Source organism: Talpa occidentalis, unplaced genomic scaffold (genome assembly GCF_014898055.3).
Source record: "Talpa occidentalis isolate TD23 unplaced genomic scaffold, MPIMG_talOcc4v2.1 talOcc4.11, whole genome shotgun sequence".
Classification (NCBI taxonomy): Eukaryota; Metazoa; Chordata; class Mammalia; order Eulipotyphla; family Talpidae; genus Talpa; species Talpa occidentalis.
The window spans coordinates 28,784,536-28,810,388 of record NW_023601104.1 but is presented as its reverse complement, the minus strand read 5'-3'; the positions used below and the strand labels follow the sequence as shown (position 1 = coordinate 28,810,388).

Below are 25,853 nucleotides of genomic sequence, written 5' to 3'. Positions count from 1 at the left end.
AGAGATAGCACATACAAACCCCAAGAAAAAAATGAGATTAAGGTGATTTTCAAATGCAGTTCTATAGATTAGGCAGCGGTAATCAATTGAAAAAGTGATTTATTCGGCTATCCAGACACTGGCAAGATCAGGAATGAAGCAAAGATCCAAACAATTCATAGAAAGAATTTGTGGTCTCTGATGACTAGATGGGTATTTTTATGAATTTTTAAGAAAAATCCTATCAGAGCTTAAAGATTCTTATTTAGGAAAGTCACTAATTAGAGCTCTTTGATAAATGCTATCAATGCAATAACATTTGGCATTTGAACCAGACTAAATGTCCTTTACATCGCAGTATGTTAACCTCTGCTTTCAAGGTTCCACCTTTTTAAAAACATCCCCAAGTGCACAAGTTTGTCTAGGACTTAATGAGACAAAAGCGTGCAAATACAAGTCACAGACCGTGCTGTAAATGGGAAAGGCTAATACTGATGTGCAAAATGAAAAAGAAAGATAGCAGCTTCTGCGATAGGCAATAAAACAAAGAAAATACAAGGTGAGTCCTGCATGTGTCTCCACATCATTGCTTCCACATTTGAAACAAGGAGCCTGTCATCTTGCTAGGCTGTGAGGCTGGAATCCACTTGGCATTCTCTGTCCAGAGGTCTAGGTTCAGTGATGCTCTCAGCAGCAGCTAGGTGGTGTGATTCTGAGGCTGGGTAACCTGTGCTTTCAGAGAAGCAGGAAAGGGTCCTCTAGGTGTGCTGTAGTCTCTCAGAAAGAGTTCATCAAAGAAGCAAGCAACGGAAGAAACTGGTCTTCTTTGATCGGTTTTCTGTTATTTTTACTGGTCCACCTCCCCCTGAAGAATTGCTGTCATTCTAAAAAATAAAAGATAAAGTTGCCAAGGAAATAAAGCTTCATGATTTGATCCAATTATGTGTATTTGGTATTTTATTAGAAAGGGACTAGTTAAGCTCTGATGCTATCTTATTCCTGAAAATCAGTGGGGAAAAATGTTTTTAGGATACCACCTTTCATATTAATGATTACAAGATAGGAAGTTCCTATTTCTAGTTCAAAGAAATTATACCCAATGGAGTATAAAGTTTCAAGGGTGGTTAATAATGGAAAAAATATTAAGATATTGGCATCGACTGTCCTACTAGAAGTAAGAAGCGTTGGTAACATAGATGTACAATTTTGTTCAGGATTCAGGTCAGAATAAGCTTTTAAGGTGGTCCTAATGATTCATTGCTGATAGTTTCAAACTTGAGCAAACTTTTAGCAACTCCAAGATTAAAATTATGACAGCAACAGCTCAGAAATAAGAAACCTGAGAAATAATCAAATTTCAACCAGGTGACTATGTGAGTCAAGGGAAAAAAAAGTTTATATGAATGGATTATAATTAGGCATATCTTTTCAATCAAATAAATGAGCATAAATAAGAAAAAAATTTTAAATAGCATACTGAAAATATAAATTATAAGTAATACAAACCATTTTTCTGTTGAGTTTTGTCATTATGTCTCGTGCAAGTGTAAAAAATGCCTAAAGGTGAAACAAAAAAAAATACATTACTAAATACATATGATATATGTAAAAATAAACACAGAACTCTTTATTATTTTGTCATAAAATGTAAATACATTCCTTCGAACTTTTGCAAAGAGAACATAACTAATTATAATATACACATGAATGTTGTATATTAATTTTTCAATTAAACATTGTCTAATGTTATCAATCTGTCATTGATTCAGTATATTCTGCATATCATATCTAGCACTAGCTCCTAATATGACACTTGTTGAGTTATGTAGCTTCCTCATACCAAGAGCAACTGGGGACAGAAGCTCCATCTCTATCTCTCTCCCCAGAGCAAAGCACTGATCTAGGAGATGCTGGATTATCTGTTTATTGGGTGAATGAATAATTATGTACTACCCTGTAGCTCTGAAATCTGTCTTCACAAAAATCTCTACCATTTATTTATAACCTCCTCTCTTTCAAACTGGTTTCACTCTTATGCCTGGAAATATAAAATTTCCCATGTCTTAACACTCCCAAATTCCAATAATTCCTACAGTTCAGCTAAATTCTACATTGTGGAAAATCAGTTCAAATGGAAGCAGGACAAATCCGATTAATCTCAGTGACATTTTATCCCCAGTGTCTCTTGACCCAAACCAAACCGTTGTTTTTTTTTTTTTTTAAGATTTATTTATTTATGCATACAAGAGCTGGGGCACAGGCCAGAGATGCGGGGAGTGAGAGGATTCACCAGAGACAGAGCAGGGAACAGAACAGGCAGACCGGCTGAAATACACTGCTGAGGGGAGCAGCGGGTGAGACAGGAGAGGTCTGCTGTGCCATGTGGGTTGCTCCCTGGCCGGCTGGGGATCGAATTAGTGCTGCAGAGGCTGCAGATTGCTTCATAGCGTGGTGCTCAACCCCTTGCACCACCAGGGAGGCCCAACCAAACTTTTTTTAAGCTATCATTACTACTTTGTTTCTACAGAGCCAAGACTTAAGGCTTCTTCATTGTCTACATGCTTGTCAACCTCTTTGTTCCCAACTACTCCTGATGCCTCAAATACTGTTCTACAAATAGACACAATATGATAACTACTATTATATCACTCACGGACAGTGTCTTACTGTCATACCTGTGAGTCTAAGTTTCTAAATCAAGCCACCCCCATTTTTATGAGGCTGACCACACTATGTTAAAGCTCTGGGGAAACTGCTAACCTATGCAGAACATCTGGCCAGAATAAGCAGCTCTGGCAACTCCCATGGAACCAAGTAAGAAAATGTGTGATGGTTCCATAACTCAATACTCTAAACCACAGCTGTAATCAGAATGCAGGTATAATAGTGACCTAACACTGCTCCATTAGGCCAGGGCATGGAGTTCATTCTATGGGAGTAATCCTATGTTGGCCATCTCAGTGAGGGAGCTTTTCTCCTGCCTCAACCATTAAAGCTGACTTTGAAGGTTCCCTTCTTACATGGAAGGAAATCCTTTTGTGTTAAGCATAAGGAATATTTTTCTGCCTATATGTGTGTAAATAAATCAGTAGAGACTTCCTGTTTCCTAATATCCATTAGCCAAGCTTGAAAAAATGAGTATTAGTTATTTAAAACAAAACCAAAAAAGTTCCAATCAGTGTCCACTACCCAAGTCTCTCTCAAAATTTTTAGATATGATGTTACGGTAAAGAGTGTTTATTAAGCCATCAGTATTACTATTAAGTGAATTACATGTATTAATACATCATTACTATTTTTATGACAGGTTAAAAAATGTATTTAGAAAAATATTATCAACAATTCTGTCCATGGAGAAGAAAATCTTCCTTAAAACATTTGATGATTGGTTTGCTTTAATAGTTAACTTACCAAAAATGTATTAACAATGCCCCTCTCTGATAAGCTTATTTTCTTATTTCTACTAAATGCCCACTGTGTTACAAGGTATCACAATCAATCTACTTCCAATGTGTACACTAATGGAATCTACCCAAAGAGCTCACATGTTTTTGCTTGAGAAAGTACAGAGGTGAAAGTAATTAAGATTCTCTTCTACAGGCTGCATACTATAGGATGACATGCACAATGCTAAATGAACAGAGAACACTGTGCTGGGCTGGCGAGTGCAGGATTTCCAGCCTCCTAAACAAAGGGAAAAATTGAACTTATACTGAACTTTTATCTTTTCATTACTGAATCATAATGGAGCAATCTGATATATTCTATATGGAGGCTGGGTGCTAGAAATTCAACAATCTGGGTCTACACAAAAGTCAGAAATACCAAGTTAGAAAGACTTAGGGAGTTGCTCAGAGTACAGGCACCTAAGCACTAGGGCTACTACATAACAAGTCACCAAACATTTCTTACCTCTTCTACATTTGTACTGGATTTTGCACTTGTCTCCAAGAATTTAATCCCATAGTCAATTGCTAACTGAAAGGCAAACAAACATTTAAATTCAGTGAAAGTTGTTTTTTATATTTTTAGGTTTCTCAGAGGCCCAGAAGTAGACTATCTAGTTCAGAACTCCTTTGGTTCTCAAATTTCTTTTCTTTCTTCAATTGTGTTTGGAATTTAGATATCTGAATCAATCATCCTAGCTAAAATTGCACAAATTCTACTCAAAACACAAATTAAGCACTTCTTTCCTATTATATTTTTAGTTCTCAAATGCACTGACAAGAAAAACAAAGAGACAAACTCTCACCCCCGCCATTAACTTGGGTTTATTTGCCCCCTTTACCTGCTCCCAGAGTACAATTATTCAGTCCTGTTCTGACTTTAAATTATTTTTTAATAAATTGGTATATACTAAAATAAAAGCTTAAAATACTAATACTAATTGATTTGTATTGCTGTGGGTAAAATACTAACAAAATACTAATACTCATTGATTTGGTTTCTATTGATTGAGACAAACTGTGAACTCTTCCCTATTTCCATCTACTCCCAAGTTGTCTTCAGTTCATTTACAACATGAAAATTAAGTGTACGTTTTTAGGAGGAAAAAGTTTGCAGTAAAGATTGACAATCAAAATGGATTTGACGTGTACCACTACAAAAAAAAAAAAATGCAAAATCCCAAAACTTAAAAATTAAAGCCTGTACGTCAATTTAGAAAATGTCACAAAGAAGTAAAGATGCACATAAAATAAAGTCTTTTCCCTTACAAGACACAAAATAAGAAAATACCTATAAATGACATCCCATAGTTACAAGGAATGAGTAACAAGGAATTTATCCATAATGACATAAATCTAATGTGTAGCAAAATACTCTTCAAAAATTATGAGTTGGAACTTTTGATTACTGTCAAAACTCCCCCCATCTTATTACCTTTGTGTTTTTTTTTTTTTTTTAAGAGAATGAATTACTTTTACTTCAAAACCAGGCATTTTCACACATATATGTAAGAAATTGCCTAAACCTTTAAGCTGTGGAAATCTTTAAAAAGACCAATTTGTATCTCCCAGAAAACACTAAATTCTTTAGGAATGAGTCATGACTACAGAGTATATGGAGTTGGATCTCGAATACTAATTCATACCATTCAAGTATGGCCCCTGTCTATTTGTGTTTTTTTTTTTTAAGATTACAATATAGATAATTTGAAAACAAATCAGTAATTATATTAAGAAAATAACTGCTTCATTTGAGTAGATCCCAATCTTCATGCATTCCAGTTCAAATTTACCTTCTCCCCTCTTTCTTTTGACACTTGTCTTTTGTCATTCATATCACATTTGTTACCCAGGATCATTCTTTCAACATCTGAAGAGGCATGCTGTGGGTAGAAAACTATGTGTTATAAAAACAGCCTGAGAAAAATACAGCTATTCAGTAGACAAACTTTAACCTCTCAGAAACCTATCCATGCATTTAATAAGACAAATAATTTTTTACTCACAAGGTCTGACTCAGAGAAAAGTTTAAAAAATGGGAGAAGGAGGAAAGACACTTAAAGGTTTCAGGTCTTTTTTTTCCCCAAAAAACTGAAATAAAATGTATGGTTATCTAATGAAAAAAAAAGTCAAATACTGGTTTGGATCAAAGAAGCAAAAAAAAAAACTTATTGAGTAAGCCAACTGGGAAGGTATTTTGGATTCAGAAATACTTGAAAAATAAATGTAGGTTAATGTAAATATGTACAAAATTATTTGAGTCAGAGTTCTTCCCAAAATGACAAAGACATAAAAAAAAATCTTATACCAACCAATCTGGAATTAAATCAAATTTCAAGTAACTAAGATAGAGAAAATGTTAGAAGGGCAAAACGATAAGTTGCCAGAATAAAGATATATTTTTCAGTCAAACAACATGGTAGAATAAGAGAGAGACTCTAGAATCAGACGTTTTTAATACCAGCTTTCCTTTTTATACACTATATGAGCACAGACAAGTCACTTCTTTCTGGCTTCAGTTTACTTATGTAAACTGTGTAAAATGGGGACTTGGATTAAACTATTTATAAGATCTGGCCCAAGTTTACAATTCTGTGAGATTGCTCTGCTGCCTGCCCCTGTGCACCCTCAGTCTGGCAAAGGAGTCACACTGGAAGCCTAGGAGATCTCTCCCTCCACTGCTCCCAGACAGTGCTCACCTGCCCGTGCCCTGATTCCCAGCAGTTTGGATGCCTCTTCTAGAGACAGAAGGAGCCCTTTACAAGAACCCAGCAGGATGATCTCCAGTATCATCATTCCCTTTCCATACATACCTCTTCAATGTTCCTTATCCAATTTTTAATATTGTCAAAGGACTTTTCATTTGTGATGTCATATACCAGCATAATTCCCTATAAGAGATAAAAAATCTTTATTTAGTACTTTATATATTTAAAGTTAAAGAATATAACTTCAATGCACTCTTCCTCTCCAGAAACCATTGGTTTGTCCTTCTTTAATCTTTGTAAAAGATTAAAGGGATTCATAATACATTTTAAAAGTATAGAGAAGCAAAAATTCTTCCATTGTCTCACCATGTAGATAAATACGGTTTTCACTGTTAACCTTTAACGAATTAGTGATTATAGTAAAGGTGATACACCCTATCAGCCCTCACAGATAAGAATCGGTTGTAACTGTAGTTGAAGGAGTGTTTAAGTTAAAACAGAGATAACATTGGGAATAAGAGGTAATTATGTCTGTTGTGGACTTATTAATTCCAAGAAGAAACTGCCTTCTTTCTGTCCTATACTAAGATTTAACCACACTGATTTAAAACTATGATTTTTTTTTTTAATTTGAGTTGATCAAAATGTCACTATATGTCCAAGAGAAATACAGATATTAAAAATACAATGCATTTGTTATATAGATTTAATAAAAGGCATGTCATCAGATTTTTAAAAATCCCATGTCTGGTATTTCTAAAGTTTATCTAGTAAATGTTTTCACAACACCCTGATGTGAACTATTTTAACATCTCATCCCCAGACAACTCCACTTCCACACTAAGTGCTAGCTCCATCCACCCATTCATCCATTCAACAAATATTTTATGAGCACCTGTGTGCCTGATGCTATACTGATTGTAACCAGCAGTGAACAAGACAGACAATCCCCCTTCCTCTCAAGGATGATGAGAAAAAGAGAGAGAGAGAGAGAGAGAGAGAGAGAGAGAGAGAATGAATCAGTAATCATACAAGAAATTGTAATTTTAATTTTGACAAACGCTATGATCAAGTATGGAGAGCTCTGAGTACAGAAGTACATCTAAGCTGGTTGAGGACTAGGGTGTTCAGCAATGGCTTCCCTTTGCTGGGTCTGAGGACTCAGTAGCTCTGAACTGGGCAGAGGAGTTGAGGCTGGGGTGAAAGGAGTGATGCGCACAATTAGTGCCTGGCAGAAATGTTATGAATCATCTTGCTGACTAGGAAGGCCCAGAATCACCATATTGCATGAAAGTAGGTCAGCTTGGCAAGAGAGCATAGATCCAAAGGGAGAAGGGCACAGGTGAAGCCAAAGAGATACTTAGGGGTCAAATACACACTGGAGACTACTGACCCGACATCAGATCCTAGATGTCCCTTGTGGGCCTTGACAACGGGACTACATAAAACATGCAGTTGTGTCCACACAACTAAATCTTCTTTTCCTCCTGCACCCTCACTTTGATGAAAAGCAATACAGCCCTGCCAGCCAGCCCAACAGGCCCCAGGAGTAATCTTCTCCACAGTGAGTCAGTAACTAAGTCCTGTAGATCCAACAACCCAAATATTTCCAGAATCTGAAACCCCCACCACTACCACACATGACCTTATTAATATTCTCATCAATTAGCCTTTACTTGGATTACTGTCATAGTCTTTAATTGGTCTCCCTGCTTTCATTCTTAACCTCTTCTAATCCATTCTTCATAAGGACACTAGAGTTATCATTTCATTGCTTAAAATCCTTGGGTATCTCACCATTGCATTCATAATTAAATTAAAATACCTTATAGCATGGTGGACAGTGTTCTTCAGTATGTGGCTTCTAACTTTGTAAAGAAATGTAAAACATAAACTTAAGTATATATAAGCCATATATTACACATAGGTACACACAGGCAAAAGAATACAAAAAATATAATAAAATGTCAGTAGAAGTTGTCTCCCAGGATGGTAGAATTTTTGGGTGACTTTTTGGGGTTCTGAGTCTTCTATACTATACATAAACTTTTTACAACCAGAAAATACCTATTACTATTTAAATGACAAGCAATATTATCTTCTATCTTCCCTCTCCCAGTGTCAAATACAAGTGTTTCACTTTAGCTGCACTGTAAAGATTTTGCAAATATCAAAGAAAATAATTTTATTTTTAAAAAAGGTAGAGAATTGCACACTTAAGTGGTAAATTTTATGTTACTATATTTTACCACAATTAAAAAAAAAAGTGAAATTAGAATAACTCCTGATTCAAAGTGTCTAACTGACTACAATATTAAAATTAACCAAATAACTACCCATAGCTTTACTATCCTTCAGGCTATATGGACAAACTTGCTCTACACTGCCTTAAGCGGTGCTCTGGAAGGCCAGCACAGGATGTGTGAACATTGGGCAGTGGTGAAGGGGACTGACTCCAGAGTCTATCAGACAGACCCAGCCTCCACTGTGATGACTTGGAGATCCTGAGACATTATTTATCCTTCAACCTCCATTTCCTAATTTGAAAAATGAGGACAATACATCTTTCACAGAGGATTCTTTTGAGGATCTACTGAAATATTATTTGTTAAGTATTTAACCCAGCGTTCAGGAAACAGCTTGGATTCATTAAATGTCTGCTATTATTAATATACATCTTTGGTTTCAATAGCAGAAACCCTTCTGCTCTTTCCTATGTTTGTAAGATGACTGATATTATGAATCAGTCGAAAATACAAACTCAAGTGTACCATTTAAAACATACATGTGTGTGTGTATATATATTATATACCTATAATAACAATGGTTTCTTTAGTGCTCACAAGACAGCGTTGGTCTATGGGAAATGCTGATAATGCAATGCTATGGTCCTTTTTTTGTCCCAAAGCCCAATTGTCCATCAGGATTACTGCTATACCTATGTGTGTTACTCAACAGTTTGAAACAGACCAAAGGAATCTGCATTGGTGGTAGACTCCAGCACAGTGCTTGCTGACATGCTGTATATCTGAACCAACCAAACTAAACCTGCCAGTACCACCACTTACTAAAAATGAGAACATGGTAGCCCAACATCCCAATGGAAAAGATGACGTAAAGGGCCCACGAGTCAAGGAGAGTAGAATCTCCTGAAGAGATATCTAAGATTGTTAATTTGAATATGAAATTTTCCAAGGACTCATTCCTTCAGCAGGTATTTATTTTGTGTTACAGGCACTGGAATGACAACAACAACAAAAAGATATGAAAATCCCTATCTTCAAAATGGAAAAGAAAATACTATCGTAGAATAGCATCAGTTCCTAATCATTGGAAATAATGTGAAGACTAGGCAATAGATGAAGGAAAATCCTCAAATCTAAATTAAATAACACATTTCAATGACCTCTACCTTCATACATGATCTACAGCTAGATATTGAAGTGAAACATTAGCTCCATATTCTAAGTGTTTCCGCCCACTCTGGTGAAAATGAGCACACACAAGGGTCAAGTTATCACTCCTGGGAAATAAAAAAAACTAGTCAATAGAAAGGCTTGTGTTTTATAAGATGCCTCTGCTCAAAATCAGTGAACTATTCAAAATCATACCTTGTTAAGATGTTCTTATTTAACCCTAAAGCCCCTCCTGGGGGACAAAGAACAAACTTCTTCCTGGCATACAAGTCCCTCCCCATGATTCCAATCTAAAGCAAAATGGAGAGCAGCTGACAACTGTCTTTCTTAAAATAATGACCTCTCACAATCTTAAAATCATTATAGGGTAGGATGTGGAGAACACAAACATATAAAATGCCCAGTGGTGAATAGTGCAAAGGTGATGTCCTTTTAAGAAAGGATCTCCAATTTTTTTGTGGAATGAATTACTGGGACTCTGATAATGGGGTGTGAGTGGCAGTGGAGAAAAAAGGAGGGCAGCATGATAATAGAGGGACCTGTGAATTCAGAACACATCTTCCTGAATGGAAGGGGACAGCTAACACACTTCAGCTCTGTTACCCTGACACCAATCAAAGAAGCACAATCTTTTAAGCAATGAGTTAGGTATGCTGGCAGCTGGTACCCCATAATCTACTGGTCTGGGCTTCATGATCTCAGTTACTCAAACTTCCAAGCCTCTCTGAGCACACTGGGTCTCATCATAATCCAAAGCTTCAACTAAAGTGCAGTTTAGACCTAAGAGTAGAGATGAAGTCCTTGGCTGAGCCTGTCATTCCAGGCATGGCTCAGTACCATGCTTCTAGGCTGCTTTATTCATCACTACACCTCAGCACCACAAGGAATCTGCCCTGAAACAACAAAGCGATATAAATGGGCTGTATAGATGCTGCAGCTTAGGATGGAAAATAGCCAAGTAATGAGGTGATGATAACAAGGGTAAGTATAGTATCTAACAAAAAAGGATCTGGTAGTAAAGACTTAGCAGATTCTAAGTCTCAAAGAGTCACAGATCACCCAGTTAATTCCTGGCCAGCTGGCAGAATGCTGTGGAGGAGACTTGAGAGAGATGAGCCATGAGCAGTGGGTGCTAGATCTGGTGAGAGATAAGAGATGGCGGTGGCAAGGCTGAATGATAAGGCAGTGTAAGAAATGCACACTTACTCACAGAGCTTGTGGCTTGTTAAGATTTGGCAACGGTATTGATAAAAGGAAAAAAAATTACAAAATATACAATCACTCAGAATATGCCGGAGTTCTAAAACATCTACCAGTTAATTACCTAGTTAATATTAAGAAAACCAAGAACAAAGTATAGAGTTATTGAACACAAACATTTTTAAAAAACCGTTTAAATATCTTGTTTTCACATCAAAAAAGCCATTTTTCCCATTTTACTAGACTCCAGCTTGAATGCCATAAACTTGACAAACGACAAGTTTTACTTTCTTCTGAAGAGTTACAAAACCTTAAAACACACTCACCATGGCTCCTCGATAGTATGCTGTCGTGATGGTTCGAAATCTTTCCTGACCCGCTGTGTCCCTAAAATTTGAAACAAAGAAGGGAGTGGTTTTAAAAGTCATCAACGGAATGAGTGAGGAGAGACTCTAAACATAGTTATATTAGGAGATATAACTATGATCTGCTCACAAATGCAGCAGTGTCAGAAAAAAGTGGAATGAGACACAAAGGGAGACTGCTGGCATCTGTGAGCTGGGGGCGGTATCGGCCAGGGGAGCCGTCAGGAGCCAACAATGACTGGGGTAAAAACTTGGACCTTGATGATAGAAGCTGCAACAGCAAAATACATGGGTCCTGCTAGGAACTGGCATGTTATATTAATCAAACACATGTGGGGGAGGAGAAAATAGCTCTGCATTCTTGGACTCCTAGCGGTAGTTATAATCCTTTTATAAATGCCTAATGATTTAAGGCACTTTGCTCTCTTGACTGAAAGCCTGATTTCTGTACAAAGCAAGCAAATAGCCTGGACTTACTACTGTGTAAATTCTGCTTAGCAGAGCACAATACAATGGATCACCTCAGGAATTTTCTCAGCTATGGAGCCCATAAGCAAATGGGAACCTGAAGTTCTACACATAATTCTTAACAATGTTACAAAGATTTTAAAATAAGAACAACATCTCAAAATTACATAAGCTTTCATATACTCTTCCTTTTTAGCTGATGGCATACTATTAAAATACATTCTGAAAAATACAGAAGTTTCTAATCACATTTATTGAAAGCAATCCCTATAAAGGATGTCAAATTTCCTTAATATCTGCAAAAGTCAAAATCCTAAATTTGCCACTTCCAGCCAAAAACTAATTTACTCCCTATGCTACTAAGATAAAGTACATTGTACAATTTAATTGCAGGGGAGAAAGAGGTATTAGTGGAAAAGTATTAGAAACTGAATGCACACTGAACCCAAACAGGAGATGAAGGCTCGGGCCTCCCTGGTGGCGCTGCGGGTTGAACGCAGTGCTGTAAAGCTGTCTGTGGCCTCTGCAGTGCCGGTTCGATTCCCAGCCGGCCAGGGAGATTCCCACATGGCACGGCAGACCTCTGCTGTCTTGCCCGTTGCTCCCCTCAGCAGTGTATTTCGGTCCTTCTGCCTGTTCTGCTCCCTGTCCTGTCTCTGGTGAATTCTCTCACCCTCCCGCACCTCTGGCTTGAATCCCAGTACTTGTATAAATAAATAAATAAATCTAAAAAAAAAAAAATACAGGAGATGAGGGCTCAAGGGAAATACAGTGAATCAGAACCATTAATAAATATCTTAACATTTATGCATACCTTAGAAAATACTTCCACATGTGCTCACACGATGCCCGAATGTGAAGGGTACTACTACCACCCTCCTTCTGCAGAAGACGACAAGGGCTGAGGTGGGGCTGTTGTCACAGCTCTGCCACTAAGCAGCTCAGACCCTTGAATGAGACTCCAGTATCCCAGGTCTGAGCTGTTAGAGCAGGGCCAGGCCTCACATCACAGTCTCTAACCCCACCATTCTTTCACTCATCAGGATTAGAACACAGGGCAATTGTTTGGTACACAGCAACAAATTGTAGGGAAAATAGAAGTCAGTCATCTTTGAGCATACCAACCCTATCTTCTTGACTCTAACACACTACTTTATTTAGAACCAGCTTTGCAGTGAGGATGGAGGAGAGAGTCTACCACACACATGTAAGTTGTAAAGGCTGAATGGAGACTATTTTGCTGCTGAGTATTGACAAATAGGGTCATGTTGTTATGGTCACTCTATATTTAGTTCTAATTAGTTGATCACCCCTACAAACATTCCTAACTGGGATAATCAGGACTATTCCACAAAGAGAAATTCTCTTTGCTTCCCTCTAAAAAAATTTTTTTGGATATATTTATAATATTTGGTTTCTTACTAAATACCAATAGATGAAAAGGAGAGCTTGGGGTAACTTTCACAAAGTTTGCTAAGGAAGTATCCTGGGAACTACTATCCTAGGTTAACACATGAAGCTGAAGTGTGATGTTCCAGAAGGTCTGGATAGCTGTCCCAGCTTAATCACTAACCCATACATAGGCCCTCAAATGGGCTTAGTCACTCTTAGTCCTAGTTTCTTCCTCTGTAAAGAAGAGCAAGTGGATTTCAATCTGATGTTCTAATTCTATCCTAGTTCTGAGATTCAAAGAAGAAAAACAACCCAAGGGAAAACCCTAATATATATATTACTTTTTTGCCCTGCCTCCTTCTTAGTCTAGGCTACTACATACCTTATCTAGTACTCTCCTCCCCACACATCAGATCAGCAAACATTATCAAAAACTTTCCTCAAGTCTCCAAATCTATATGGTTCCACCAAAGGCCTTGTATTTAAGAAATCAACCAGTTTATAGGAAGTTAAAAAAAAATTTAAGAAGAGTTTCTGGCTTGAAGCCAAAAACATTCAACCTGGCAATCTGAAAGAAACACATTTATTCCTGCAGTTTGACAAATTTTTCAGGAATTAACAAGAGTTGGGTGAACACAGAATCTTTGTCTTGCACATTGCAGCATGAGAATTGAGAGGCATGACTTACTCTCTCTGATTTTCCAGTCCAGCGTTGCTCATTTTTTTTTCTAATTTAATGACAACAAATATGCAGATAAACTATGAAATAGGAGAGCTGGAGGGGAACTGAGTCTAACCAATCAATTTACAAATTAGGAAAAAACAGGCCCTAAGAAGGGAAGCAACTGGTATGCGTCAATTCAGAGACAGTGATGTGCTGGAGAAGGGGAAAATCCCCCCTTACCCTTCATGGTTCTTTTGGCTGGTCTAATAATTAAATTGATGCAGGCGGATTAATAGGAGGGAAAAAATGAATTTCCTGCAGAAGGAGGCCCATGAATATATGACATGTGAAATAAACAAAGCAATAAGTTCACATACCTTTTAGTCAGAGAAACAACAAACTGGAGAAGAATTTACTGGACAAAGAAACTCCAGATTTGGACACTAATTTAATGAGAAATTAAGCAGACTTTATTTGCCTAGGCTAAACAGGTCCTGAATTCTTTGTCTGTGAAGATAAGGATGTTTTCTACCATATGGTACAAAGATTTATTTCCTGCTTTCAAGGAGTCAGAGAGGGCCAGTGTCATTCTTGCACTGGTTATTTATTAAGCAACTTTAATTCAATATAAACAATATGCCACTTTGGCACATTTTTGGGGTGAACTGCCCTATGATCCAACACTTATACTTCCAATTCAGGGTTCCTATCATTTGACTACTTTGCCTTACCTGATATTACAGCTACAACAAGCGGAATGAAAAAGTAATTTATATTCTTTATAATTTCGTTTTCTTCCTCTGGCATTCTGGAAGAACAAAGTCTCAGATCTCTTCTGGCTATAAGACTTAGTGATATCACTCCTTACTTTCCCACTCATGGAGGAGACACCTTTGACTACTTATGCATTCCTTTTGGCTCAGATAAAAATGTTTTAGCGATCACAGGATACCTCAAACCACAGTTCACATTTTAATTCCACTTTCAATGAACAGTTAGAGCAGGAACTCTGTTTATACATGTTACTTACCATATTTGAAGCTTAATTTTCTTTCCATCCAGTTCTATCGTTCTGATTTTAAAATCAATCCCTGCCAAAAAAAGAAAGACATGCTAAATTTCTTCGAATATAATCCAAGTCTTATTTGGAAAAAGACAAAGATTTCTATTGAAAAAAAAAAGCTCTCCAACGCACTGGAAAATGTGAACACAGAGAGGGTGTGAATGGTATGTTTCCTCTGAATACAGGCTGAGGAACGGAATGCTAATTACCCAGCAAAGAATTCCCACACATGTTAAATGCAATGTATTATATGCCTCATTATTTTGACACAAATGGATCACATCCCTCAAAGTTACATAATTTGAGGCAGTGAGACTGAGAACATGCCATATTCTCCACTTCCTGAAATACACATAAACAATGTTTTCTACCCTTCAAGCCCCATCCTCCCTAAAGAAGGTCAAGGATCTCCTTGTAATGTCTTCCTCCAGCTCCTTCCATTTATTTCTTTAGAATCTATAACTGGCTAATGAAAAACAGAACACCTATTTGCAGGTAAGACAGGAAAGTCTGCATACTTAAAATATACTATGTTTTAAGAAATATTGTCTTTATCTTACTGGTCAAAACTGAAATAGTTAGGATGATTTTCAGTGCTGGCTGCACTTTAGAATTACCCTGAAAACAAAACAAAACACTAGGCCTTTTCCCTTACCAAAATTCTGACTTCACTGGTCAAACGAAGGTGGGACCTTTGTATTTGTCATTTTAAAAGCTCCCCCAGGTAATTCTAAGCTGTAAGCCACACTCAACAGGGCCTGACAGTGCCTAATGGTAGCTGGTGAAAAATCTTTTGGAGTTTTAGCACTTCAAAAGTTCATATACTCCTCCCTCACCTATTTCCTCCCACTACGATAGCTCAAGACTTAGCAATTTCAGCTACAAAGAACCACAAAGTCTTTGACAAATAGAAGCATGCTCTATGACTTACAGGAATAAATTACTATTCTTTCTGAAGGCACTACTGTTAGGGATACAACTCAGATGCAGTTTGCTAAAATCTCAACATCTAGCTATCAGCTTTGATTTAGATTTTCCTTTTTTTTTTTTTTTTTTTTTTTTTGCATTCTGTACAGATCCCCTTAGAGTGGTTTCCAAGACATTTCAAGAAAACATATAAATTATGTATTCTCTACATTCACATAAACATTAACTGCAGTTTTTTTGGAAAAGGGGTGGATGAAAAGGCTATATTACTATAATGTTTCCACACAGACATTGAGAGGACTCAAAAAGGCTGCTCTGCAGCACCAACTTTATAAGCCATGGGTATAAACCTACTGGATTTCCTCTTCTTTTTGTGGCATTTTTCCCCAGGGAACCTTTGTAGGTATTCTTGTGAATTTTTAAATAGGCAACAGTCACACCCAAGCTAACTTTGCAGAATAGCTTCTCAATCATTCTCTCCCCTCACTAATAACCATGTATCATTAACATACACAATCAGATATTCAATATCCCCAGATTATGGGGCTCATTTTTCCTCCAAGGTACTATAGCACTACAGGATTTATGGAGGCAGAAGAAAAACTTAGCAACAAATAGCATGAATATTACTGTTGTATTGTTACCATCAGTCATTTAAGACTCCACACATTAATTTTTATTGTGATTTATCTTTTTATATACCAAGAAAGACAGTGTAACAAAGACCATCAATGAATTCTTTGCTATCCTTTATCGTTTTTTGGTCCTGGCATCAAAAACAATCCCCAATACCTGGGAGGCACTCAACAAATGTTTCTTAGTAGAAAAGTTTTTTTTTTTATTTTATGATTTTCCAGATTCATAAAAAGTTTGTTTTACAACTACAGCATTTCAGATTTGCAAGATGGAAAAGTTCTGGAGATGTGTTTTACAACATTGTGAATATACTGAAGCTACTGAGCTTCACTCTTAAAAATGGATAATGCGGTAAATTTCATGTTATGTGTTTTATTTAACCACAATAAAAAAGAAAAAATTCATGGCTTTCAAAATGCCTACTCTATACTTAGAAAAAAAACTTTTCTCAATAGAAGGCTAATGTCCAGTATTCTATCACTGAATAGCTCATTCACATTTTAAATAAGTGAAGATGTAAATTAAAATGCATGTTGAATGAATATTTTTCGTATTTTGGCTTATTAAGATGACAACTCGTATTCTTTCAGGCTCTTGTTGCCTGTTGCTGGGAGTCAGGGGTAACTTTTCCACAGTCACTCAACAAAGTCATTCTCAGGCTCCCTTAATGTCTCAGTTACTCCCCATTCATTTAAAAAACATTTAGGAAACTTTCTACTGACCTACCCTTTTGTTATTTGTATTTGTTAGAAGTATTACCTTTCTGTTATTTGAGGAGGTTTTACCATTATCTGTGATACTTAACCATCTTTTCACTCTTCAGAGGTTTTCAATGTTTGTAAGAGTTGTGAACTACGGTATTTTGCTTTTGTTTATGCTGCTGTTAAGAGCCAGTTGCTAGAAAATTCTTTAGAGCACAAATTAACCCAACTTGAATTTCACTAAAATAGAAAATATCATTTATGTTATCACTGAAAAGTGCTACACAAGGAAGTCAAAAGACCTGGCTTACAGATTGCCACTAACTTACAAGAGGTTTCTTAACTGGTCTGAACTTCTATATCTTCATCTATAAAAAGGGCTAAGAGGTTCTAATTAGATAATATGTTGGAATATGCTTTGGGAACTCTGAAATTCCATATAAATGTGAGATATTAATATTCAGATTCTATTATGCTACAGCTCTTGTTATTTCACATGTGGATGCTGATAACTGCTTCCCAGGTCACTGTGCCAACATCTCTCTGGTCTAATTCTCCTACATGCCACTGAGAGAACAACTTTCAATAATCCCTCTGGTCATATCACTATTGAAGAAGCTGTGGGACCAACCTTCAGCCTAGCAATGATCTTTCATATGGATGAATGTTCTGGCACTCCAATCGTCAAAGCCTCTCTCCAACTTCTGCCTTCTGCTTCTCTCAGTTCCTCCCTCCCCCATCCTGCCAACCCCCATGTCCATGGCCACATTACTCAGCAGCCTTCTCTGAGGATGCCACTCCACCCATGCAGTCCTCTCTCTCCTTCCCTTCTCTGCTCTCCACTCAGCCATGTTCATCCCAACTTCAAGGCCTACCTTTGCACAGAATTCAACCCTGTGTTATTGGGCTTATTAATTTATTGCTCTGAACTGCTCTCACATCAAGCAAAGTACATCCTCTCTTTGCCAGTTAGGTTGGGAGAGAAACATGTACACGGTAGACACTAAATGAAAGGTTAAATACCCTTATGGAATTAAGTAAAGGTTATATTACTAAATATGGAGAAAACTAAAAAAATCTTGGAAGTTCAGTTTTCTTAGTGTACTGTAGTAATAATAAAGATGAATTCGACAATAATATCAGCAGAATAGGATTCACTTTAAAAAGTAAAGAAAAGACAAATTTCTGAGGTCACTCCAGGAGTAAAAGGATAAGCAGTCATAAGGTTATAATATAATTATATCAATTAGGATGTTTCTGCTGCAAATAACAGAACCCCAAATCAAACCAGCTTAAGGTAATTTGTTGACTCATATAACAAGCCCCATGGTGAGTCGAGGTTCAGGGATGGCTCAATCTAATAGTTCCGGCTCATTTCTCTGTACCTCCTTTGGATCTGCCCTCCTGGGAGTATCAATTTCATCTGACTGATAGCAGTTCCTGACCACAACAGCAATACTGAGAAAAAAAGAGATCATCTTCCTGTGTCTCTCTCTTAAAAGTGAGGAAATGTTTGCCAAAGCCTCAAGCAATTTTTATTCCACATCTCATTTCTGGATTAAAACCAAGGGAATGTCATATTCTGGGGCTAATGCTAAGTTCCTGAACCAATTACTGCAGTGGGCAGTGACCAAGATTGGATTAATTTAAACCCATCCCTAAATTTAGATTATCAAGGCCCATCTCTAGAGTTGGGTCATGCCCCAACCCCAGGGATGCTAAAAACAGAAGAATAAAAAGGTAATAGAATCAATCATAATATCCATTAGAATAATACTCATATATCTATCTAATTAACACAATTTTATATTCATAGTTATATGAAAGGGACAAATCATAATGGTCATTACTAACCTGACATAAATGTTAATTAAATTTAGTGATAACTACAGGACTTCTCTGGAGGTAATTTCTTCTAGTGTTCAGTCCCAAACCAGAGATATGAAGGAAAAAAGGACAACAAGCAACCCAAGTAGCTGCCAACATGGCAGGGATCTTCACTGCCCACAGTTTCAAAGACCTGGCTTGTGTTGGAGGCCTAGACGATCAGAGACTGTAAAGCAAGAGGGGGCTGTCATACCAAAGTAGAAAGTACCACAGCTCATCCTGGCAGTAAGGGAGGGGCTATTTTTTTCATTTAAAAGAATGATATCTCAAAAATACATAGCTTCTGAAGGGCATGACATTTAGGATCAAAAGGTCCTAGATAACTCAATAGCCTTTTAGAAACTATCATTTTGTGGCAGCACGGAATAATAATTCGTGTTCTAACTGACAACCCTGTGTCATCTCACCTCATAAGCAACCCCTGAACTTGTGGGCTGTGCTGCAGCCTGCCCTCTGGCAACATAGCCCAACAACTATGTGCAGGAGACAAAACTCCAATGATGCTTCCACGTTACTCAAATATGCCTCAACAATAATTTTTGGAGGACTTTAAAGCACTGACAATTTTCTCCTTAACATGTATCTAGTCAATAATATAACAAATTGTAAGAAAAGATTTATAAGGGACCCAAAACCATTTCTATTCTTACATTTCAAAACACAGAGGTTTTTTTTTTCTGACCTGATTCTTAACCCTAAACAGTTATTCATATTACATGCTATAAGAAGACAAGGAAGCAAGTACATAAGATATTATAAAATCCTAGGCCTGTGCAGTACCTTTAGAGATTGAGTCTAGTCCTCTCTTTGTACCTAGGAAAACGAAGGGGGTGGAGGGGGAGAAGAGATGCAGCAACTTACCCAGATTTACAAAGACTAATTTTAAAAGGGTTTAAAATCAAAATTTGGCTTCTAAAGATGAGGCCTTCCCAAAGAAACATGTACAAGAATGCCCATGTCTCCCTGGGGAAGTCTGATCCTCAAAGGTCAGAGGAAAACACTAGCAACGTGGAAATGTCCACCACTAGGAAAATAGTTTGGTATATAAGGAATACTAGTGAGCAACGAACAAGAGACATGTGTATCAACCTGGGTGAATGTGAAAACAAAATGTCAAAACAACAACTGCTGAAATTGACAGTCAAACCACTTATATTAAATTGCAAAAATTCCTAAAACAATTATAGGTATCATTTACACATACTTCCACCTGTAATCTAAGTATAAAAATATGCACAAGGTAACAACAGGATAGCTATTATCTCTGTAGAAAAATGGAAAGGGGAGATCAGGGAGGGGTTTACAGGGACTTCACTGTTGTAATTTATTACTTCTAAAACCAATCAGAGGTACATGGAGCATTTTATATTAGAAAGCTTTCATACCCTGAAATTATACCTATATTTAAAAAGCAATGACTAGTTATCTGGAAAAATGTCATGTGGAGGCATTTATTTATTAATGGTAGAAAAATCAAGCCAAATTTTAGAGATGAAATGCACCTTACAAGATTTAGTAGGGAAAAGTGGCCCTGCCCTTCCCCCCACCTATTGTATATATACAGGGACAGGGAGCTCTTAGCAACCAGGTATGGGGTGACAGCCAGACTGGATCAAGTTCAGAAAATGAGGGGGCAGATTAGGGTGTTGGGGATACAGGTACTAGGCAATTGGACTTCAAGCAGGGGGTTGGGGCACATTTCCTTCCCAGCCTGGAGGAAGAGAAGTTTGAATACAGGCCAAGGATAAGGGAAGAACACATACTTGGTCACTGTTGGGAATAGCAAAACACAATTCTTATTTTCCATTCCAGTGAAAGAAGGATGAGAATAGCCTCCCTCTCCCTTAGTCTGGGGAGAAGAGCTCTCCTTGCACTCTGAAGAGAAGGTAAAATGGTACCTGAGGTCTCTGCATTGTCCAGGGTGGCACAAGGACACAAGAGCTGGCAAGGACCTGGCAGTGAGTCTCCAGTGAGGAAATTGCAATGAGCACTTGCACAAAGCACTGCTTATCAGATTTTCTCAGAAACCAGTGGTATAGCTGGAGGTAGCCTGAGGGAGAGTGTGGCCAGAACAGAGGGAAGAAAACTTTGAACTTGACCCAAGCCCATGGTTTACAGACCTGAAAGAGAAAAGAAGCTTGGAATGACCAGTATTGAGTTACCTTTCATTTGAAGAATAGATATAATTTTACTTGGAGAAAGAACAGATTGACAAATTTCCTTTACACTAAACTCAAATTAGCTCACAGACATTAATAACATAATCTTTTCTCTTTCAAGAGAATAGGGGGTTGCCCCAGGCTTGTGAATGGGTGAAAGGATACCATTGCGGGAGTGTGGGAAAGAGTAGGCAACAGGACCTTTCCCAGCCTTCAAATTAACTCTCCCAGGGCCAGCCAGCTGCCCTGACCTGCAGCATAAACGGAATTGATGCATTTTTGCCCTATGGGTGCTATAACTTAGAGCCCACACAGCTTTCCATTCTGTCTTGGGTTTCTTGGGGAAGTCTGATGCCTGGCCCACGAGCAATAGCAGCTACCTTCAGCTGAGGTTTTCCACATCTGGTTCCCACTCAAGTTCTTTTAAAGTCCAGCCTGGCGGCAGTCAAGGGAGCTATGAAAAAAATTCAGCATTCTAGGACATTAGCCTTCAATGAAGGACAGCAACAAGATTCCACTCAAGTGCTGCAACTCAATGGAGAAAAAACAGAGGTCATCTATCCCCTATGACCCACTTTCAGAAGCAGAAGTTAACACTGTGCTTTTACAATGAAAAAATTTTAAATGTGCTTTTGAAAAAAAGCACATTTGGAAACAAAATCTGTCATCCCAGGCTATCTGACTATGGGTTATGTGGTTTGTCTATTTACATTTCAGAGATGTTCCACAAATAGAAAAAAAAAAAAAAAGTTTCCCAAATGCTAAACTCACTTTAAAGAAATGCTACATTCACTTCCTTACTCAAGATTTTATTATTAACCATGAAGATACAGTGTAGACCATTCCTAGAATGTTTGAAACTTTGACAACTGCATTTTGCTCATGCTTTTTTGGTGGACTTTTTTTTTTTTTTTTGTGGACTTTTAAACTTGGAGATTAATAAAATTTTAGATAAGTTGACTTTAGGGTAATTAGCTGAAATCTCTAATCAGAAGAGTACATTACTGGAATAGGAAAAATGAGTCATACATTAAAACTTTAAAAAATTCTTTTTCTAAAAAGGATAGAACTTAGAGAAAATGTATAAAAGTAGAAACAAAATTAAGAATGTTACTTAGGTTGAAAGAGAAGAGTTCAAGGCTTTGTCTTATGTAAATACAAGCCTATGTGTTCATAAATATATTTTTCACCAAGTACCAATTTTGCTGCATACGTTTAGAACCATTTAAATTTTGGTTTTACATGGTTTATATTCAAATTCACAATCTGTTTTTTTGTTTGAAATGAGAAAGTCTGAAGTTTAGGAGGAAAGCACATTAAAAGTCAGTTTGGGAGACATTTTGAAACTGTTTGAAATAATCACTAGGCAGCCAAATATGTTAATTGTGTCCAATCTAACAAAAGAAAAGGGGGATTTTCTGATATATGAAGTAACAAGTAGTCTTTGAATTAACTTGCCTTTATTTTTTTTTAAATATTTATTTATTTATGCATACAAGAGCTGGAATACAGGCCAGAGGTTCAGGGTTGGGGGTGGGGTGGTGGTGAGAGGATTCACCAGAGGCAGAGTCAGGAGCAGAACAGGCAGAATGAGTGAAATATACTGCTGAGGGGAGCAGCGGGTGAAACAGGAGAGGTCTGCACAATGCTGATAGCTTCATAGTGCTTTGCCTTAACATCTTGTGCCACCAAGAAGGCCCCTGAATTAACTGCCTTTAAAAAGGACACCTGATGTACTAAAAAGAAGACAGACTAGACTTTTTCACATTTCTTTAGTTTTTCTTTTCTATGGATATGAAGAGGTAAATTAAACTCTCTTATAGTGCAAATCAACATATTACCATTTCCTGCTGAAAAAGCTGTATATATTTATACTGTTTTACAATGTCCTACTTGTTAGTGAATTAAATTCAGTATCTGGCATTCTTCATAAGACAGCTGTACCCATAAAATCTAATCACACCAACAAAGGATAACAAACTCATAAACTAATTCTAGAAATTAGGAAGGATTTACTAATTTTTCTTTGAGTCATAAGAACGTACATGTGACAGATACAAAAATAGCACAGTTAGGAATCCATTTTAAGTATTATCTATACCTGAGAGTCTCAAAGGTCTATATATTAAAATATAAATATTTAATTAACCCTTTAAATGTATTTGGAAAATAAAAGGGTAAAATAACAAATTATAAAACAAATGACAGCTACTAACACACAACTAAGTGTTGAATCAGAAAGAAAAGTTTCTAAATGCTGAACTACCAAAACGTCTAGAGAAAAACAGAAGTAGCAACTAAAGTGTAATAACACAGCTACAGCAACTCAGATAAAGCATGCAGAAACACCAAGAAAGAATTGAAAATGTTAAATCTGATTAAGGAACCATAGAGATTACCCAGAATTCAGTTTTTCACTAGAGAATAACCAAGTGAATACACAAGTCTCTTCGCAAATCTTGCACTTTCAAAAGGAAATGTGTTTTAAGTGTTAATCTGGAAGCAGCAATGTGCGTGAAGTTGTCAAAATGCAGAGTTTGAAAGTTTTCAATGTATAGATGCTTTACTGTCAATAAAACCTCTTTTCATAAAGGGCCTATTGATGAACTAAACTTTCTTGAATAAAAGTTCAGAATGCCTCTGAGATTTCCATCTCTTTCCCCCATTATTAATTCATGACTGTCTTCAGAACCAAACTGCTCCCAAATGAAACTAGTTGCATCTCCTCTGCTCCATCCACTATTTCTGAGAAAATGTTGAGAAAATGTGCTTTGTAGCCAGCAACCCCCTCCAGTATTAGTCACCTCCACCACTCCAGGTTTTCCTAAACCTGGAATTTCCTTTTTTGCAATTTGACAAATCAGGGTTAGGTTTGTTTCAGTTAAGGGTGAAGTGAATACTGTGGTTATTCAAAGATGAAGACAAAAACTCAAATCCCTGATTTTACACACTATCGGCAGGGGAAAACTAGACAGCCAAATCATTGGATTTTATACTGGAAAAAATGACAACTACATTCCAATGATGTTGTACCAAAAATGCAGTGAAACTGATCCTTCAGATCTTTCCAAGTATTGACCATTTATCATATTTTCCATTCATTTGGAGGTTAGTTCTGTTACTTTATGAGTTTTTTCTTTCTAATTTTCACTTAACCTCCAAACTAACTAAAAACAAATTCTTATTTGTTCTCATTCTCATTTCCCTTTGAGAATGAGTTCTTAAAAGATGAAAAACAAAAAAAGATTATAAACTATGTAATCTATCAGCTAGTAACTAGGCTGAAATAAACATTAGCTACAATTCTATTACTTTCCAGGAGGAATTTCAAATCACCTGTTTAAGAAACATTTCAGCCTATAGTGGTACAAAATTTAAAAATGAGTAATTTTCCTCACCCGATTTATACAAATCTACTTGTTTTTAATGGGGGTGGGGTGTCTGTATCAAATTACTGGAAGCTGAAGTCATCTAAAATCATACTCTTGTCCCTGCAATACTAAAATATAACCAAGTGTTGAATCAGAAATAATACCTCATCCTTTCCAAACTCTTTTCCCACTGACTTTTCTCTAGATAAAAGGAAAGTGATTGGAGATTATGGGAAACAAAAACAAACAAACAAAAAAAAACCACAAATGCAATTGCAAACTCACAGTGCTCTGAATCTAGTCAGCCAAAGATTTCTCCTGATCAAAACCAACATCAATGCCTCAAAAGTACAGTAAAATTAAGCAGCATTCAAAGCCAAGGTGACAGATGGATAATTATAATAAGCTATTGCTAGTGAGTAGGGTTAAAACAAACAGATGGAGTATATGCAAGTAAAAGGATGCGACAAAAAAAAAATCAACAAAATCACACAAACAGAATAGTTTTCCAAATCAAAAATGGAAAACTTCTACTGATGATTATATCATCTTGATTTGTAAACATAATCCCCTGTGATATTAAAGTATAAAGTTGAAAACACTATAACCTTCACACATAGTGAACACTTCCATGAGCCAATTATGCATACATACATATACATGAGTATGTATTTTTATATGTGTGTGTGTATCTACCTACCTGTAAATATTTAAGACATTTTTCTAACTTAATACTAAGGGTGAAAAAGGATTCAGCCACTTACAACTTCCTTGACTTTTAAAACAAAATGCAATTGGGTTGGAAAATCCACCAACTCCTCTAACCCAACTTTGAGACCTATACATGGAGTCTGGATTCAATGAAAGAGCTAGTACATATAATATTTTCTCTTGTCTCCTGTGTCCCCCAGTTAATTGCCACTTTAAACTTCAAATGCACCACTTTAAACTTCAAATGAGTAATAACTGTGTTCAAAGCATAAAATGAATGGGTTGTCAAAATATGCTACAGAGAACTTCACATTTGATCATTATTCTCCCTTCTTCTAAATTCCAGAATTTAGTGGGAGGGATAAGAAAACCTGAACAATATTGACAAGAAATTGTTTTTGAAAAGCTACCCTGATAATTTGAATGACTTGGAAAATAATTCAGTACCACATAAAATAACTTTTCTAAAGTTAACAAAAATCATTTCTAAATTATATTCTATCAACTTGTTTTTATAAAACTAATTTCAAGTAGAATATCCCATTCAAGAGTTGCCCCCTCAATAAGGAAAAGAGCTGAGGCATTAGAGCAAGAAACTATAGTTTCTACCGAGCAGCCCTCAGTATCGGACAGGAGAATTTTTCACCTTTTTTTCCCTTTACCCATTTATTTTAAAATAGACTGTTTTTCCAAGTCCTAGAGAAGTACTTTAAGGATCAGTATGTGTCTGTTAGCAATTCTCTTAGGCAAATTTTCAAAG

The 25,853-nt window shown here is 36.8% G+C and overlaps 1 protein-coding gene across 1 annotated transcript in view; it reads right to left on the bottom strand.

Moving 5' to 3' along the window:
* Positions 1-302: 302 nt before the first annotated feature.
* RAB8B (RAB8B, member RAS oncogene family) overlaps positions 303-25,853 on the bottom strand; it is a 61,000-nt gene continuing 35,449 nt past the window's right edge. Inside the window, exons 2-8 of the mRNA XM_037502651.2 lie at positions 14,669-14,729; positions 11,076-11,136; positions 6,239-6,316; positions 5,219-5,308; positions 3,892-3,957; positions 1,486-1,536; positions 303-863 (exon numbers count right to left, since the gene is read on the bottom strand). Of these exons, the coding sequence (XP_037358548.1) occupies positions 771-863; positions 1,486-1,536; positions 3,892-3,957; positions 5,219-5,308; positions 6,239-6,316; positions 11,076-11,136; positions 14,669-14,729 (500 nt within the window). The 3' untranslated portion in view covers positions 303-770. The remainder of the gene's footprint in view (positions 864-1,485; positions 1,537-3,891; positions 3,958-5,218; positions 5,309-6,238; positions 6,317-11,075; positions 11,137-14,668; positions 14,730-25,853) is intronic.